This window comes from Staurois parvus, unplaced genomic scaffold, assembly GCF_062004578.1.
Source record: "Staurois parvus isolate SC_StPar_1 unplaced genomic scaffold, SC_StPar_1.0 ptg001270l, whole genome shotgun sequence".
Classification (NCBI taxonomy): Eukaryota; Metazoa; Chordata; class Amphibia; order Anura; family Ranidae; genus Staurois; species Staurois parvus.
Window position 1 is genome coordinate 2,295,168 of NW_028319066.1, and position 19,711 is coordinate 2,314,878.

General features: G+C 43.9%; 1 protein-coding gene across 6 annotated transcripts in view; it reads left to right on the plus strand.

Moving 5' to 3' along the window:
- Positions 1 to 19,711, plus strand: part of LRRC7 (leucine rich repeat containing 7) — a 508,212-nt gene that overhangs the window by 362,911 nt on the left and 125,590 nt on the right. For all 6 annotated transcript variants that reach the window (XM_089660766.1, XM_089660763.1, XM_089660761.1 and 3 more), the window contains 3 exons: positions 1,617 to 1,691; positions 4,908 to 5,052; positions 9,441 to 9,513. In XM_089660766.1, the coding sequence (XP_089516892.1) occupies positions 1,617 to 1,691; positions 4,908 to 5,052; positions 9,441 to 9,513 (293 nt within the window). The remainder of the gene's footprint in view (positions 1 to 1,616; positions 1,692 to 4,907; positions 5,053 to 9,440; positions 9,514 to 19,711) is intronic.

Consider the following 19,711-nt stretch of genomic DNA (forward strand, 5'->3'; position numbering starts at 1 on the left):
ACTGTTGTGGGTTTAGTAACACTTTAAGCTCTGATTCCTGGCAGTCTTAAAGCAGAATTCCAGCTAAAACCGAAGTACTCTTAAAAATGCTTCCTCTCCCCTCTAATTACCTACAGTATGCTGACTAACCTGTGTAAAAAAAAAAAGCTGTATACACTTACCTGCTTCAGGTTCGGTCATGTGATCCGGCTCCCCTGTGTCAGCCAGTGGTGGCTGTAGAGGAGAAGAAGGCACACTTACAATGGCTGGGACACGGAAGCCTATGGATGATGTCATCGCTCCCTGGCTTTCCCAGACTTTGTAGCGTGCTCTCTCCATTCCCCTGCAGCCACCTCTGGCTGACACAAAGGATCACGGGAGGGGACTGTTTTGAAGCCTACATCCTTTGGTCAGGTGAGCATTAAGGGGAGCCTTGTAGAGGAGTAGCTGGAACTAATTGCTATGTATCTACATCAGTTCCTTTCCAATGATTGAATGTTTTCACATGTTCCTGAATGTTAGGACCCATGTACACGGGATGTTTCTGAACGATGGAAACTGCTGGAAAACGTAGGTTAAAAAACGTCTGTTTAGCCTCGTTTGCATAACGCTTTTTGCGCGTTTGCATTTAGAAGTGTTTTTTGAAGATAAGCACAAGAGAACGTCCCAAATGCCCAGAATGCACTGAAAAGTGGTAAATTATTAACTATTTCAGACTGTTTCAGAGAAATACAGAGAGTAGAAGCAGAGGCAGCAGTATGTGTTGAGATTAGCTTAGGTGTGAGTTGCTTATTAACATTTCTTTTGTTTCCAAGGGTGGGAAAGGTGTCTGGTAGAGGGAGTCATAAAAGCCACCTGGCAGGGGGTCTTCATGAGGAATTTGGGGTGTGAATGGTCATTCACATATCTTTTGTTTCCAAGGGTGGGAGAGGTCTGAGGTGTGAATGGTCATTAACATATCTTTTGTTTCCAAGGGTGGGAGAGGTCTGAGGTGTGAATTGGTCATTACAATGTGTGACAAGCTTGGTAGGAACATCCTGTGTTCAGTGTTTTGTCCATCTGAGCTCCTTGAAAATGCTTTGCATGCATTTTTCATGATGAAAAAAGAGTTTAAAAAATTTCAAACGCTTATAAACGTGATTTTGCCGCGTTTAGACACATTTAGCCGCGTTTACAAGCGTTTTGTGTTTGAAACGCTGATAACATTGACTTCTGAACACAAGTTTGTTGCATTCAAAAAATCGACTGTAAACTCAACTGCCTGTAAACGACAATGTGTACATGGACACATAGGAAAACATTAGGGAGAGTTCAGGGGCTGCTGGGAAAACCGCAGAACAGCTCCTAAACGTGAGTTTATCAGCTGCAGTGTACATGAGCCCTTAAAGGCATGAGGAACCCATAAAAAGTTATGCTGATGCCACAGAAAGGATAGTTTATATTAAGGGGCCACCAAAGACATAAAGCTTGCTCAGAGGAGCCGTTCTACCAACATCCCACATTGAATTCATTTCCCAACACACGCTCAGTGAATAAACAGATCTGGTTGCTACTGCGGGGCAGGCAAGTGTGTGATGTGTTTATTAGACGGCGCTGTAATAACGGATGAAATAAGCCCGCTTTGTCATCTCTTGCAGCCGGAGGGTGTGGAGCAGATACAGCATCTGAAGGAGCTGTGGATCGACAATAACTCACTCCAGAAGCTGCCTGGGGTAATCATTTTACACCGCGCTTTACTTTTCCACGCTACACAGATTTGCCACTCAATATTTTGTTTAAAATCCGTGTCTACAATATAAATACAAAATCCCTGCTTGGCCAGCTCAGGACAAACCCGGCGCTGTAAGCAGCTGACACTGTGTAATCTTCTGCTGCATCTTCAGTGGGCCCCGGATTAACTTTTTGACCTAATTTCCACATTGTGGAAGTGAAATGGCTCTTGGTGAAGAGGAAAGGTTCACCGGTATTAGGAGCTCTCTGTGTTATTATGGCAGGGCTGAGCCATAGATGGGCCATCGCTTTTCTGCTTCAAACAAGAAGCCGGGCACTAGAAAGCAGCTTCAATGCTGAAAATGTACTCGGGTCAGGAGGACCACACTTGTCTTTTGAAGTGTATGAAAGCAGATCTGGTGTAGAGTCCTCTCCAGGGTCTGCTTGTTGCTGCATAACCTCTTGGTGCTATATCTATGCCTCTATCTATCTATCTATCTATCTATCTATCTATCTATCTATCTATCTATCTATCTATCTATTATATCTATCTATCTATCTATTATATCTATCTATCTATCTATCTATCTATCTATCTATCTATCTATCGTGAAGGAAATAAGTATTTGATCTCCTGCTGATTTTGAATGTTTGCTCACTCACAAAGAAATGATCAGTCTAAAAATCAAATGTTCATAGTATTGTAATACTGAGAGACAGAATAGCAACAAAAAATTCAAAAGAAATACATGTCTAACAAATGATGCACTGATTTGCATGTTCATGAGGGAAATAAGTATTTGATCCCCTATCATTCAGCAGGATTTCTGGCTACCAGGTGTCCTTCATACAGGTAACAAGCTGAGATTAGAAGCAGTCTTTTAAAGGGAGTGCTGTTACTCTCATTTTGTTACCTGTATAAAAGACACCTGTCCACAGGAGCAATCAAACAATCAGATTGCAAACTCTCCACCATGGTAAAGACCAAAGAGCTGTCCATGGATGTCAGGGACAAGATTGTAGACCTACACAAGACTGGACTGGGCTACCAAACTATCACCAAGCAGCTTGGTGAGAAGGTGACAACAGTTGGTGCAATCATTCACAAATGGAAGAAACACAAAACAACTGTCAGTCTCCCTAGGTCTGGTGCACCATGCAAAATCTCAGCTCGTGGAGTGTCAATGATCATGAGAACCGTGAGGAATCATCCCAGAACTACACGTGAGGATCTTGTCAATGATTTCCAGGCAGCTGGGACCACACTCACCAAGAAAACAATTGGTAACACACTACGCCGACAAGGATTGAAATCCTGCAGTGCCCGCAAGGTCCCTCTGCTCAAGAAAGCACATGTCCAGGCCCAGCTGAAGTCTGCCACCGAACATCTGAATGATGCAGAGAAGGACTGGTTGAAAGTGTTGTGGTCAGATGAGACCAAAATCGAGTTCTTTGTCATCAACTCAACTCGCCGTGTGTGGAGGAGGAGGAATGCTGCCTATGATCCCAAGAACACCATCAACTGTCAAACATGGTGGTGGAAACATTCTGCTTTGGGGGTGCTTTTCTGCTAAGGGGGCAGGACAACTGCACCGCATCAAAGGGACGATGGACGGGACAATGTACCCACAAATCTTGGGTGAGAACCTTCTTCCCTCAGCCAGGGCATTGAAAATGGGTCGTGGATCGGTGTTCCAGCATGACAATGACCCAACACACACAGCCAAGGCAACAAAGGAGTGACTCAAGAAGAAGCACATTGAGGTCCTGGAGTGGCCTAGCCAGTCTCCAGACCTTCATCTGATTGAAAATCTGTGAAGGGAGCTGAAAGTTCGAGTTCCGAAACATCAGCCACCAAGCCTTAAAGGACTTGGAGAGGATCTGCCAAGAGGAGTCGGCCAAAATCCCTCCTGAGATGTGTGCAAACCTGGTGGCCAACTACAGGAAACATCTGACCTCTGTGATTGCCAACAAGGGATTTGCCACCAAGTATTGTCTTGTTTTGTGAAGGGGATCAAATACTTATTTCCCTCATGAACATGCAAATCAGTCATCATTTGTTAGACATGCATTTCTGCTGAATTTTGTGTTGCTATTCTGTCTCAGTGTTACAATACACCGAACATTCGATTTTTAGACTGATCATTTCTTTGTGAGTGGGCAAACATTCAAAATCAGCAGAGGATCAAATACTTATATCCTTTTAGCTTTTAGCTGAAAAGAGTACAAAAGCTTCTTCTGAGCTACAAACTTCATTTGTGTTTAGCTCCAGTAGACTTCAATGGGAACACCTAAAAATCAGCATGAACATGTCTGGGGAAAAAAAAGCGTAAAAAAGCAATTTTTTTTTATTCCATAGGAACTAGCTTTTTATAAATAGCTATAAATAGTTTTGAAAATGCCTCAAATGTCCCCAAAGTACAAAGACTCAGATAGAAAAGTCTGCAAAATGACCAGACGCTCAGCTCCAGCCTGTAAAAGGTACTGTTAGGTCTTGTTCACTCGTGCTTTGATCTCTGAAGAGCGATCCGTGTTCGGCTCCCTCTTCAGAGAGCATTTGACAGGTGGTGAGGAGGCATTGTTACGTCTCCTGACTGCCTACTTGAACCCCAACTGCTTGCTTGCAGAGCTGCCCTATTCACTTGAATGGGTTGTGCTCATCAGGCGTTATGCCTGCTGAAAGCAAATGGTGATATAATTCCTGCTTCCAGCCCCTGCCTCTGCAGCTAAAGGGGGAGCGTTTGGGGGAGGGACAGTAAAAACACGGCTCAACCATGGGGTTTTACCACCCCTCAACTTCAAGTGTGAAAAAGCACTAGTATGGCTACAGTTACCTTACAGTATTTAGACCAGTGGTCTCCAAACTGCGGCCCGGGGGCCAGATGTGGCCCTTTGCTTGATCTTATCTGGTCCTTGGGGAACTATTCCACCAATTGACACCTGTGATGGAGCACCATTCCCCCCATTGACACCATCAATGGGGCACTATTCATGTAATTGATAAACAATGGGGCACTATTTCTCCCACTGAAACCAATGATGGGGTAATGATGATGGGGCATTTTCTACTCTCATTGGCCACAGTCTGGTCCCCCAAAAGCCTTAAGGACAGTAGACTGGCCCTTTGTTTCAAAGGTTTGGGGATCCCTGGTTTAGACAAATAATTGTTGTAAATACACACATGTGCCTAGCTAAAAAAATTGTCTGTCTGTAACAAGTCTATAGGAAAATTGAAACACCTCATCTACCTGGACATGTCCAAGAATCGGATCGAGACTATAGAAATGGAAATATCGGGATGTGAGTCCATCGAAGACCTCTTACTGTCCTCCAATCTCTTGCAGCACTTGCCTGACTCATTAGGTAAGAAGACATTCATTGACCGATCGTTATTTGTTGCTGTGACCGTTATAGAATCTACTGCACATGTGTAACCCATGTGATGCAAATTCAAGAGCCGGGGGTCAGAATTGTGCTTGATGCAAACACATGGAGTGGTGCTGCTACCTTCCTTCCTCAACTCCACCCAGTGCTCAGTCTAAAAGGCTCATGATGCCTCTGTGCATTGTGAACCACTGGAGGGACAGTCGTCAAAATGTCAAATGCCAGTATCCTTTATTGAAATGGCAAGGAACAGCTGTAAAATATTCAACGCGTTTCGGCCATCAGGCCCTAGTCAACGGCCTGATGGTCGAAACGCGTTGGCAGTTTTTCAGATGTATCATGTAATTTCAATAAAGAATATTGCCACTTCATGATTTTCCGAGTGCCGACTGTCCCTCCAGTGGCCAAGGTTGTGCTACCATTTGTACTGTATTTGCCACAATAGTCCTGTGGCTTTGGGCATGCTTGGACTGAAGGTAGCCATAGACCTACAGATTTCTATCATTCTAACAGATTCCTCCATCCATGGTCTCAGCACACATGGACAAATCTTCCAGGAGCAGATGGACTTGGTGGTGAAAATCTGGAGTTCTACTTTAAGGGCTCGTTCACACAAGCTTTGATCCCTGAAGAGCGATTTGCATTTGGATCAGGGGTGGACTGACGATTCGAGCACTTGGGCAATGCCTGAGGGCCCTGGGTCAGTAGGGGGCCCCATGAAATGCCCCTTTTACCTTTTTTTTATAGGCTTTTTGGGTGTGCTTTGAGTGTGGGCAAGGACACAGGGGCCCCATGATCCCCTATTGCCCGGGGGCCCCATGAGTTGTCAGTCCACCCCTGATTTGGATCACTCTTCAGAGAGCATTTGACAGGTGGTGAGAAGGCATTATATCATCTACTTGTCTGCTTTAACCCCTTGAAGGCCACACTAGTGCGCTACAACCGGATGCATTTCCAGCCGTTGCAGGGTGCTTGCAGAGTGGCCCCCATTTGCTGGACGTTTGGAGGGTGCGACACCCACCAAAAGTGACAAGGGGTATAATTGTGAAGCAAAGCATCACAACTGCAGCATGCACGTATCCTTGTCCACTGCATCTGCAGCTAAAGGGGGGAGCAGTTGTGGGATGGTAAAAGCTTGGGTTTTATGCCGCCCCCCCCCCCCCCCCTTCCAGATTGCTAGTGTGAACAAGCCCTGAAGGAGGACTACAAAGAAGTTTTGTTTTTTTTTAGGGGGGACCAATAAAGGTAAATCTAAAGCCTCATTCAGACTGGAACTGTAAAACCTGCGTTTATATGTTTTTAGAGGACATTTCTAAACACCTATAAATGCATGTAATGATTTTTCAATGGTGCCATTCAAACAGTGCGTTTACCTGCATTTAGTTGTGGTCAGTTTAGCTGCGTTTTGAGAAAATAGAATTCTGTGCGTCTAGGATCCTATTAGACTCTCTAAATGCTGCTAAACGCATGTGCTGTAAATGCACATAAACGCATGGAAACATGTCTAACCTTGGCTGAACTTACTTTACACCCCAGTCACACCGGGTGCGACTTGCCTTGCGATTTGCCATGCCATAAAAATCTCATGGCAAGTCGCACCCTATTGTCCGCAATTAAAGCAGTCATATTAGTGCGGTTCCAACCAGGGGCGGACTGACCATTTGGAAACTCGGGCCCGGGGTCAGTAGGGGGCCCCATGAGATGCCCCTGGTATCTTTTTCATAGGCTTTTTTTGAGTTTGGGCAAGGACACAGGGGCCCCATGATCCCCTATTGCCTGGGGGGCCCTATATGTTGTCAGTTTGCCCCTGGTTCCGACTTGCTCGGAGCCGCACCAATTTCTAAAGTAGTGCATGCGCTACTTCAGGTACGACTTGCATGGAGATCTGTGTCTTGCAAGCCGCAGATGTCTTGCAAGTCGCACCTCAAGGCGTAATGACATCCGACTTCAAAATCGTGCGACCTCACTGGAAGTCTCGCGATTTCAAAGTTGGATCAGTGGGACCGCGGTGTCAAAGTAGAAGCATCAAATGCAGGAAAAAGTGATGAGGGAGGCATAAAAGTTGTTTATACTTCCCAGATCACTTTTCCTAAATTCAGAAAAGTGAAATGCAGGAGTGCCAGTGTGAATGCAGTGTTACGCTCCTTACATATGAGGACATCTACGAGAGGTGCGTCTTTCCCAGCGTTTTAGTGCCCGTCATACTGGTACGATTTCAGGTGCGATTTGTGAATTGATATCGCACCTAGGGGCGGACTGACCATTCGAGCACCCAGGCACTGCCCAAGGGCCCGGGGTCAGTAGGGGGCCCCATGAAAATGCCCCTGGTATTTTTTATAGGCTTTTTTAGGTGTGCTTTAAGAGCGGGCAAGGACACAGGGGCCCCATGAGTTGTCAGTCCGCCCCTGATCGCATCTGAAACGTATCTAATGAATGTCAATGTCAGATGAAGTGGCCCCCGTCCTAGCAACCAATGAAGCAAATTTGTAATATAGTATAGAGTATAACAAACGGCAAAACTTTTTTTTTTATGGATAGAGTGTAGATGGAACAGAACAATAGAGGGGAAACCTTCCAATGGGGACACTGTCTCTAGTGACCTGGGGGCCCAAGGGATTCCCTTAATTTGCAAGGATTTCTTCTCACTTACTGTTTTGGCCATGGGACAGGAAGTGAATGTAAATCTCCTCTCTTTCTATCCAAAATAAAAAAAAAACATTTTTGCCTTTAGTTCTACTTTATTACACAAGAACCTCCCACCCTCGATAACTCTGGACTGTCTCTGTATGTCAACTTGGAGTTGACCTTAATGACCCCCTGTTTTGTTATCTATGAACTGGTGGTAATTCTTTCTGCTGTGAATCTGTTGTATGTGTTTGAAACTGTCACAAAGCTTTCATGAATTTGGTGCAGGACTTTCTAATGGGCCAATACCACCAGAAAAGTGTTGCAAATGCTTCATTGAAATTCCCCCAATTTGCATTATCAACATAAGGTGTTTAGAGTATGAACAGTCTAAAGAATGGGGTGTCAATTCCAGAAAACACAATCGTTAACAAAAAGGTCAATTGTAAAGACAGGCACAACTTCAGTGAAACAATTATATCTTGATACAGGTTCTATATCAAGATATGCTCACATCCCATATAATATGTTCAAAGCAGGGGCGGACTGACAACTCATGGGGCCCCCGGGCAATAGGGAATCATGGGGCCCCTGTGTCCTTGCCCACACCCAAAAAAGCCTATGAAAAAGACAATGAAAGATACCAGGGGCATCTCATGGGGCCCCCTACTGACCCCGGGCCCTCGGGCAGTGCTCGAATGGTGAGTCCGCCCCTGGTCTTAACATGTGCCATTTGCTGCAGTGCGATTTCTAAAGTAGTTCTCGCATTACTTTTTTCTGCAGTTTTGTTGCGATTTCACATACATAGAAGTTGCCTTCAAAACCTAACTCCAGCCAAATGTTCTTTTTCAGTTTAGAATTGAGGAGGGAGGAGCAAGGGCGGACTGACAACTCATGGGGCCCCCGGGCAATAGGGGATCATGGGGCCCCTGTGTCCTTGCCCAAACTCAAAAAAGCCTATGAAAAAGGTACCAGGGGCATCTCATGGGGCACTCTACTGACCCCGGGCCCTCGGGCAGTGCCGGAGTGCTCGAATGGTCAGTCCGCCCCTGCCAGGGGCGGACTGACAACTCATGGGGCCCCTGGGCAATAGGGGATCATGGGGCCCCTGTGTCCTTGCCCAAACTCAAAAAAGCCTATGAAAAAGGTACCAGGGGCATCTCATGGGGCCCCCTACTGACCCCAGGCCCTCGGGCAGTGCCCAAGTTTCCAAATGGTCAGTCCGCCCCTGGGGAGGAGTTCAAATTGCAAGAAATCGTTGAAAATCTTCACAAGTATCAACAAAGTCTTCAGAAATCGCGCTGAAATTGCACACAAATCATGCGATTTTAAATCTCAGCGGTGTGACCGGTGACTTAGTGCGCCTGGGATGAACCTGTGCAGCGTCCAGCCCCACTGCAGGCAGCCTGTGAAAGTCTATGGCAAGCCGTAGGTGGATGCGGCTGAATGCTGTACCGAGTGATACCCGTGTTTCGGGCCCTGAGCATTCACAGGAAGATCCAGAATGCGTTGCAAGCCTTCACCCCGGAACACACAGGGCCATAGACTTTAGCAGGCTGGACGCTGCGGCTGCCTCTCCCGGGGACACAGACACGCCAGGCGGGTTGCACTGCTCCTAGACGCCCTGTGTACAGGGGTCCCGGTGTGCAATATTATCCTGACAATTGCCCCGAAATCTAAACATTGCCCTATTTGTTCTCATTGCTACATCTCACTACAGGAAAACTCTTGTATTCTGCCAGGTCTCCTGAAAAAACTTACAACTTTGAAAATAGATGACAATCAACTTGTAGCACTACCAAATACGCTTGGAAAGTGAGTATCCTCATCATCAATGTATCTGTGTCATGCATGTAAAGCCAAAGCCTCGCACATAGCTACACACAGGGCTTTTATTCAGCAGGAACGCAGGGGAACGCAGTTCCGACACCTTCAGCACTGGATGTATGTAATGGCAATGGGTGCTGGGGTATGCTCTAGGGTCTATTGATGCTTGCTGCTAGGGGATCTATTGTTGCTGAAGGGGGATCTATGGGGGTCTTGAGTTTCTGGGGGGTCATGTGTTACTGGGAAATAACTACTGTTAAGGGAGGGGGTCTATTATTGCTGGCTGCTGGAAGGTTTAAGGATCTGTTGTTGCTGCCGGGGGTCTACTGTTGCTGAAGGGAGCTATTGTTGCTGGGGGATCTATTGTTGCCAGGTGGGTCTATTGTTGCCGGGGGGATCTATTGTTGCCAATGGATCTATTGTTGCCAGGGGGTCAATTGTTGCTGGGGTATCTATTGTTGCCAGGGGGATCTGTTGTTGCCAGGTGGATCTATTGTTGATGGGGGATCTCTTTTTGCTGGGGGGATCAATTGTTACTGGGGGATATATTGTTGCCAGGTGGGTCTATTGTTGCCAGGGGTGTCCGTTGTTGCCAGAGGGTCCATTGTTGCCAGAGGGTCTATTGTTGCCAGGGGGTCTATTGTTGATGGGGGATCTATTGTTGCCAGGGGATCTATTTTTGCCAGGAGATCTATTTTTGCCAGGGGATCTATTTTTGCCATGGGATATATTGTTGCCAAGGGGTCTGTTGTTGCCAGGGGGTCTATTGTTGCCAAGGGGTCTATTGTTGCTGGGGGATCTACGGTTGCCAGGGGGTCTTTTGTTGATGGGGGATCTATTTTTGCTGGGGGCATCTATTGTTGCTGGCTGCAGGGGATCTATTGTATTGCTTTCTCATGAACAAACTCCAAATTACTTAGCACAAGAATATACTTGGTTCTGTATTCTCCAAAAGGGCCAGTACTGGGAGGTGGGTAGGGGGTGGAACCAAGGATGGTGCTCGGAAGTGGGTAGGGGCGGAGACAAGGAGTGACACAGAAAGGGGGAGTTCCTGCACCTATTCTCTGAGAAAAGCCCTGGTTACATAGTTGGTAAGGTTGAATAAAGACATCAGTCCATGCAGATCAATGTGTGTGTGTGTTTATGTCAATACCATTTCTCATATCCCTGTATATTGTGTTCACTAAAATGCTCATCTGAGAGGTTTTTTTTTATTATTAATAGTCCCTGCTGACACCACTGAATGTGGAAGGGGATTCCACCTCCTTACTGCTCTGACAGCAAAGAACCCCTTAGTAGTTAAGGTTGAACCGTTTCTCTTCTAACTTTTAACTCTAACATTGAGTGTCCTCGTGTCCTCTTCAGCTCCCTGAGACGGAATAGTTTCCTCCCTATGCTGGAATCACCATTGAGATATTTGTATGTTCCTATCATATCTCCTCCTTAAGCATCTCTTCTCTGGGGGGGATACGTTTATTGCTTGTAATCATTTCTCGTAGCTGAGGTCCTCCAGTTCCCTAATTAGCTTTGTTGCCCTTCTCTGGACTCTCTCCAGCCGCAGTTTTAGTTTTGGATAGCATTCATCTTGACTAAGCCCCCATTCACACTGATGCGACTTGTAATGCGATTTGACACTCGTAATGCGTCGCACCCTAAGATCGGCAATGGAACCGTTCGTCGGAGTCACACCAATAAGAAAAGTAGTATATATATGTGATTTAGCATTTCTGGGTAGGGGGCGTGCGCGTGTGCCCTACCTTGCAACGCCATTGGTCGATCACCAGGTCCCGGACGGAGATTCCCAGACGCTCACTGACGGGGGAGAGACCTGCGTGTAAACAATACTGATCTCTATATTGAGATCTGCAAAATACTCACCATGCTTCTTATCAAATTCCTTGGAGTGTCTTTCCAAAAAGGGGGTCATGGGGGGGGAAGGGGGAGGGGGTTGGTGCTATCCTGGCATTTCAGGGTCTCCGAAACTGTGATAGGTAGTCAGGAAGTGTAATGAGCAAATACAGCCCTTTAACCATTAGCTGCTTGGCCTATAGCCGTTTGGTGGCAGGAAAAATGCTTCACCTTTCCGGGTGCACACCATTTCCTGCACATGCGCAGTTCACGCGTTTGCAGAGCCGCGCAGCGGCGCGATCTGTCACCGGCCGTGTACCTCGGACACGGCCGATGACAGATCTGAGTACCGGCCCCCGTTGCCGGTACCATGTGACCTGCTGTGACCAATCACGGCAGGTCACATGACAGCTGTATACAATGGATGGCTTCATTTATGCCATCCATTGTATACTAGTGCCTAGCTGTGAATGGTCACAGCAGGTCACATGCACATGTCATGTGATTAGCTGTGGCCAAATCACAGCTAAGCACAAAAAAAAAAAAAAATCTGAATGAATCGATTTCATTCTGGTAAATGCTTGCTTATAGCAAAGTAATTCTTTGCTATAAGCAAATTGTGTAAAAAAAAAAAAAAATACTGATCACTTCCCCAAAGTAGTACAATGTTACTATGGTAACATTGTACTACTTTCGTCATAGTAAAATATGAAAAAATAATCTTAAAAAAAATAACAAAAAATGTAATAAAAAATTAAAAATAATAATAAAAAAATATATATATTTTTTTTTTTTTCATACTGTCACCAGTCAGTATCCCTGTTCGCCATGCCAGTTATATGATGACGCTGTACTGCACTGGTGACAGTATGTAAAAAAAAAATAGTGAAAATAATTTTTTTAATTTTTAAATTTTCCGAAAAATTATGACAGAAAAAATACAACTTCAAAAAACGCGCCATTCCTCTTATGAAATACGTCGGACTGTCTACTTTGCAAAAAGGGGTCATTTGGGGGATATCTGTACTATTCTGACATTCTTGGACCTCAAGAAATTAGATTGGCCGTCAGTACTTCAGGACTGATCAATATTCAGATCTATACCATAGTTTGTGAACTCTATAACTTTCCTACAAACTAAAAAATACATTCTAATTTAGGTTATTTTCACCAAAGACATGTAGCAGAATACATCTCGGCCTAAATTTATGAAGAACACTTATTTATTTGCAAACTTTTATAACAGAAACAAAGAAAAACTTGTTTTTTTTCAAAATTTTCGGTCTTTTTTTGTTAATTTAGCAAAAAATAAAAACCCCAGCGATGATTAAATACCACTAAAAGAAAGCTATAGTTGTGTGAAGAAAATGATAAAATTTTAGTTTGGGTACAATGTTGTATGACCGCGCAATTGTCATTCAAAGTGTGAGAGCGTTGAAACCTGAAAAATGGCCTGGGCAGGAAGGTGTAAAATTGCCCGGTATTGAAATGGTTAAAAGCCTGAAAGTGCTTTATTGGATTTTGGGGTCCTGTACTTGGCTAGACTGCCAAAAAGTCTCTCACATGTGGTACCCCCATACTCAGGAGAAGTAGCAGAATGTATTTTGGGGAGTAATTCTACATATACCCATGGCATGTGTGAGCAATAAATCATTTAAGTGACAATTTCCTGAAAAAAAAATTTCCAAATAAATTAATAAAAAAATAAAATAAAATAAATAAAAATATTAATTCTTCTATTGACTCAACTTGCCTCTCAGCAAATAGATTGGGGTGTCTACTTTCCAAAAAGGGGTCTTTTGGGGGGTGGGGGCATTTAAAAAAATAATTAAAGTGTATTTTCCCAGAAAATTGCGCTTGAAAAATCGCTGCGCAAATACCACATGACATTAAAAATTACAATGACCACTATTTTATTCCCTAAGGCCTTTTCTACAAAAATATATAATGTTGGGGTAATTTATTTTAGCAAAAAAACCACAGATTTTTACATATATGAGAGAAGTGTCAGAATTAGCTCACTATAAAGAATCAGGTCTGCTGCTTTGGCAGACAGGGCTGTGCTGTGTGGCAGAGCTGCATACATGTCAGGACTGGATGGACAGAAATATAAAGCCTTATAAAACAGCTCCAGTATGTGGATTTCCTCTGCGTGTTTAGCTGTTTGCCTGGAGTACGGCTTTAACCTCCCTGGCGGTATTCCCGAGTGTAGCTTGGGGTTAATTATCAATACCAAAAGCGATAACCCCGATCTACACTCGGGAATACACTGCAGCGTTGCACTGTGATCCCTTTTTCACTTACCTTGTCCTGCACTCCCGTGATGTCCCCCCTGTAGCGTCCCCGGCCATCTGCCGGGATCCGTCTTCTAGGTTCTGGTCCCTGCGAGCGTTGAGACGTACGGGGGCCAGAACCAGCGGGAAATTTTAAAATTTTAAAAAGCGGCATTCACTAAATACACTAAAATCACATAGTATAACATTCCTGTATCAAACCATTTCACATACATTTTGTCCCGAGTGCTTTGTCCGGCGCCCTGCCTGCATTTTGACTGTTCTTTCTGCCTGGAAACTGAGAAACGTCCATGGCGTCCAAAAAGTGTCCCTTTAGGTCAAAAGCAGTTTTAGATCAGCTAGAGAACAGCGATAGTAAATCAGAACCACTTGCAGAATTGGGTGATAATGATTCGTGGGGGAAATTCCTCATCAGACACTGAAAATGATTTTGCGACTAAACTCGGTGCTGTTCGAACTTGCCGCTTTATTTCAAATTTCAGTGTTTTTGATTTGATTACATTATTGAATTAAATGTATTATTATTATATTATTATTTATTTTATTATAATTTATGATTTCATGTTTCAAATTTTATCATACCCGGGATGTTTACTAGACTCTTGTTGGGACAGATTTCAGTGAGTTATTCCTAAAAATGACAGGCCTACAATAACATACAATTTTGAGGACAAGCTTTCGGGGTATGTCCCCTTCTTCAAAGTCCAAACAGTACTATTACAAATCACAAAGTTTATGCAGAATGTTAGAAGGGATTGAAAAAAGATCCCTTCTAACATTCTGCTTGAACTTTGTGATTTGTAATAGTACTGTTTGGACCTGAAGAAGGGGACATCCTCTGAAAGCTTGTCCTCAAAATTGTATGTTAGTGCAAATAAAAAAAGTATCACGGACAGTACTCAATTGTTTCTGTCGCAAATGCACTAATACGGCTACAATCACCTTAAGCAGGCCTACAATAAAAAAACAACATATTTCCATGCAAAAAAAATGTACCGCTTTGAGCACAGAAATATGGACATAATCAGACCGCTAGGGAGGTTAATGGAGAGGCTCCCTTTGTCTTCTGTCCATTTTCCTTCCCATCGTTTGGTCATATGCGATTTCCTTTATTTCTGCGGGGGGAACATTTCAGCTTAGCAGGTTGCTGTTGAAATGATTCTTTCTGCTGATAGCATCAGAGGTTGAGTTCCCGAACCCACCGACCACACACAGGAGATCAAAGCTCCGCACAAAGAGAAGGACCTATGGAACAATCAAAGCTTCTCGCTGACTCCCAAAGCAGTTTGTGTTTTGATACGTTGTAAAATAGAAAAGGACGCCGATCACACAATTGGCTCCGCCATACAGCCCGCCACGGCAGGAGGCTTTTAATTCTGCTGGCATTAGGTTCTCGAAATTCACAATAAACAGCAGATAATTTTGTACACAGGCTGCATACATTCGGGGCTGCCTGTCTGACTTAAGTCGCCTCTGATTGTGTTGTTTATGTAAAGTTGGGGAATTGATTTACCGTAAATTCATATAGAAATTCTGAATGCAAATATACATTCTGCACGGATTTACCATTTCCATAGATTTATTTTTTATTGCTGTTTATGAGTTTATTATATCCATGTGTCAGTGTTCATATGGATTCTGGATTGATCTTACTAACTTATTGATTGAGGTTGCTGCACGCTGGATAAAGTGTGAATATGTTTAAATCTGGGATTTTTTTTTTAATCTTACCAGCCTTATTGTTGGGATGTAAACTTCTTCAGGAATGTGATATTTATACTACAAAATAGAGCGAAAATAAACGCCATAGAAAAAAAATTTAGTTTATGCTATACTGTGCTAATATGCACCGCATACTCAGGGCTGTGGATAAGGGGGTAGCACCAGTCATCCTGTATGGGGCCCAGGCCAGCAGGGGAGCCCAGGCAGAGGGCTGAACCAGGTGTGGGCAGGAAGGGCAATCGGCACAGTGGGGGCAAATACTGGAACCGATCCCCTGTGTGGTTCTCTCTGCAGCAGCTGAAAGCTGAATTCTTCTCTTCTCCTGTTGGCAGGGCCGGACTGACCATTTGGAAACTCGGGCACTGCCCGAGGGCCCGGGGTCAGTAGGGGGCCCCATGAGATGCCCCTGGTACCTTTTTCATCAGCTTTTTTGAGTTTGGGCAAGGACACAGGGGCCCCATGATCCCCTATTGCCCGGGGGCCCCATGAGTTGTCAGTGCGCCCCTGCCTGTTGGCTTTCAGCTGTTGCAGAGAGACCCATACAGGTTTTAGTAATTGCCCCCCATCACCTTCACTATGCACCATACATTTCCCCCTGCTATTTCGGCCACCCTGAGTGCCCCTTCCCCCCGCAGTGCTGCCTGTTTCCCACCGGCAGCTCCAAGCACACAATGGGATCCTTCAGGATGCAGAGCGGGGGAATGGTCCAGTAAACATGTCGCATTTACCAGCCCCTTCCTTTCCTGAATGAACACAATGAATGATTGGTACCAATCATTCACTGTGTTCATTCATAACTGAAGCATAGTAAACTGTGTTATTGGGGGGGGGGGGTTCCTGTCAGGTTGGCTGTATGGGGCCCTGTGGTTTCTAACAGCAGCCCTGCGCATACTAGCACATTAAGGCAGAATTACCGTTTAGACCTTGTTCATACCTATGGGTGTTGCAATCGATGCATTTTTCCGGCTGTGTTTTGCTCTTTTGAAATGGGTTTTTAATGCGTTTGCTTTTTTTTCCAGTAGAAAAGTATAAAATAAAACACACATAAGCGCACAAAAATTGTGCAACAAAACACGTGAAAAACACATCTATGCATTTTCAGTGACTGCGTTTTTTGAAAGAATCAGGGACTTTTTTCCTGCAGCAGACTGCGTGTTTGGTGCAACAGACTTCAATGGAACAGCACCAAAAACACAAGTGTTGCGGGTTATTTTATGCGTTTTGCATTTTTTGGCCAATAGAAAAGTACTGAGTGCCACTTTGATGCGACATTGATGCAACCTTACACTCTCTGGCACTCAAAGTCGCATCAATGTAGTGCAGGAACCTTTTCAAAGTCTCAGGAACTTTTAAAATGTTCCTGCGCTACTTTGATGCAACTTGAGTGCCAGAGAGTGTAAAGTCACATCAAAGTCGCAACAGAGTTGCACTCAATACTTTTCTATAGGCCAAAAAATGCAAAATGCATAAAAAACGCAACACTTGCATTTATGGTGCGGTTCCATCAGAGTCTGTTGCACCAAAAACGCAGTCTGCTGCAGGAAAAAAGTCCCTGACCCTTTCCAAAAACACAGTCACTGAAAATGCATTGATGTGTTTTTCACATGTTTTATAAATGGGACCTAAGAAGGGATACCCCTTTGCTTTGTAGAGATTTTATCTTACTTCCTGCTGTGTCTCTGAGACAGAAAGTGATGTGAATTCCCCCTGATGGGACACAGACAGCAACAAACTTGACAGTGATCGTTACCCTAGGTTCATAATCATGCGGATTTCAGTGCATTTTTAGATTTGCAGAAACACACTACAGTCCATTTACCATGATTTCCTATGGATGTAGTTCACATCTATGCGTTTTCAGCTGGTGCATTTTTTGGAAAGGGTCCGGGACATTTTTCCTGTGTTTTGTATGCAATAGACTTCAATGAACCCACACCAAAAATGTAAGTGTTGCATTTTTGATGCGGTTTGTGTGTTGTTTTTTTTTAATAATTCATGTACTGACTTTGATGTGACTTTACAGTCTCTGGCACTCAAGTAGCATTAACCACTTCCAGTCCGGACACTTTCACCCCCTTCCTGTCCAGGCCAATTTTCAGCTTTCAGCCGATCACACTTTGACAATTGCGCGGTCATGCAACACTGTACCCATATGAATTTTTTAGCATTTTTTGAGACAGATAAAGCTTTATTTTGGTGGTATTTATTTAGCACTGGGATTTTATTTTTTTTTTGCTATGTAAATGAAAAAGTCCAAAAATTTTGAAAAAAAAGTGTTTTTCTTATAAAATTTTGCAAATGAATAGTATTTCATCATAAATCTTGGCCAAAATTTATTCTGTTATCTTTTTATTTACAAAAAAAATAACTCAAATTAGTTTATAACCAAAAATTATTATTTTTAAGCATTTGTTTTAAAAAATTTTTATATTATTATTTGTTTTTTTTTTAACATACTGTCACCCTAGCAGTACAGTGTGACCATAGTGACACTGTACTACTTGTGGGGGGTGATGAAGATTTTTTTTTTTCTTTTTTTACACTGATTGCTTTTACACCCATAAAGGCTGTATAAGCAATCATTTCTCCTTCTCTCTGGCTGCATTCTTGCAGCCATTGAGAACTACTGTGTGAGATGTGATTGGTCAAAGCTTGTCACATGGTACAAGGCTGTTGTGAATAGCCTTGTATCATGTGACCTCTTTGATCATTCACAGATTTCACACGTAGTAAGAAATGATGTCACAAGTGACATCTTGCTTACTACTCTGCATGTGATCACTGATTGGCCAATGAGTGATCACATGATCGGGACGTCACACAGAGGTCCCGTCCGACGATCGGTGTTCCAGTGTGTCTGGAGGACATAGCGGGCACCGGAACGTGGTGCTGCGCGCTCCCAGGGAGCGCGCACAGCTAGAAAATGCGGGTGCCGTTTATGAACGGCAACCCGCCCCTGGAGTGCCACCGTCCTGCCGATTATAAACAGCAGGCGGACGGCAAGTGGTTAAAGTAGTGCAGGAACCTGTATGTATCCAAATATTTTTGGCTAATAGGAAAGTATGACAGTTCTTTTCACGTAGTGCGACTTTGATGCAACTTTGTTGCTACTTGAGTGCCAGAGAGTGTAAAGTCACATCAAAGTTGCACTGCATGAACAGAACTGTCATACTTTTCAATTAAAAAAAAAAACGTGAAACGCATCAAAAAAGCATGTTCAGAAATGCAAAAAAACAGAGCAAAAAGTTATCCACTGCAACCTGCATAGATGTGAACCTAGCCTAAAGCTGAACTTCACTCAGCTATTAAAGACACACCTGAATGCAGCTCCTTATTCATTTATAAACCGTAAATGTTTTTTTGTAAATGCAAGCAGTGTAAGTTCCTGAATTTGACAGCCAATTGAAATCCTTGTACAGCAGAACCTAGACTGGGGTAGAGAGAAGCAGCACAAAGAGCTAGTCAGTGCTGCAGTGCAAGGAGCATGCTGTTGTAGTAGAAATTTTGGAAAACCAGGAAACTCCGGACACGGACCTTGAGGAAAACAAGTGATTTATTAAAACAGAGCTGAGTGACCCAGCCAGGCTCATGCCTGCAAAGCCGAGTGAGTTATATCTACTTCTTACAAGAGTATATACCAATGATTACATCACAATGCATATTTTTTCCTCTTTCACTTTCTATACATTCAAGAGACTTTCTAAACTCTGCAGAATATAACCTTGAATGGCAGCTGCAGATAAGAGTACTAGCTACAGACTGGTACATATTACTCACAGGAAATAAGGGAGGGGGAAAGTTAGTTTAAAACCTTGCTTTGCAAGCAGAGGCTGCTAGACATGTTAGAGATTAAAGGGGAACTCTGCCATATCTGGTCGCTGCCACACTGTTAGGACAAAAAAACAGAGAGATGAGGCAGATCAGTCTACTGCTTCTCCTTTCACTGTCCAGTCACATGCTGGGAGGGGGTAGGAGACCTGCAAGTATTCGTGAACTACAGCCGGACAGGACTGTGCTGTGTGACGGAGCTGTGTAATCTCAGGACTGGATGGATAGTAATAGAAACCCATTGGTAGATAAAACAGCTTCCATATATGTATTTCATCAGTGTATTTAGCTGTCTGCCCAGGGTTCAGCTTTAACCAACCCTACTCTACTCTATCCAAAACTGAAAAAATAAAAACGTGTTGGCTTTACATGCACTTTCATTTTTTTGGCTGTCATTTCTGGCAGTGTCAGTGGCCTCAAGTGTTTTGCAAACCATTAGTGCACCGTGTGGGCAGAATTCTGTTTGTCTGGTGCTAATGAGTCAATGTCGGCTC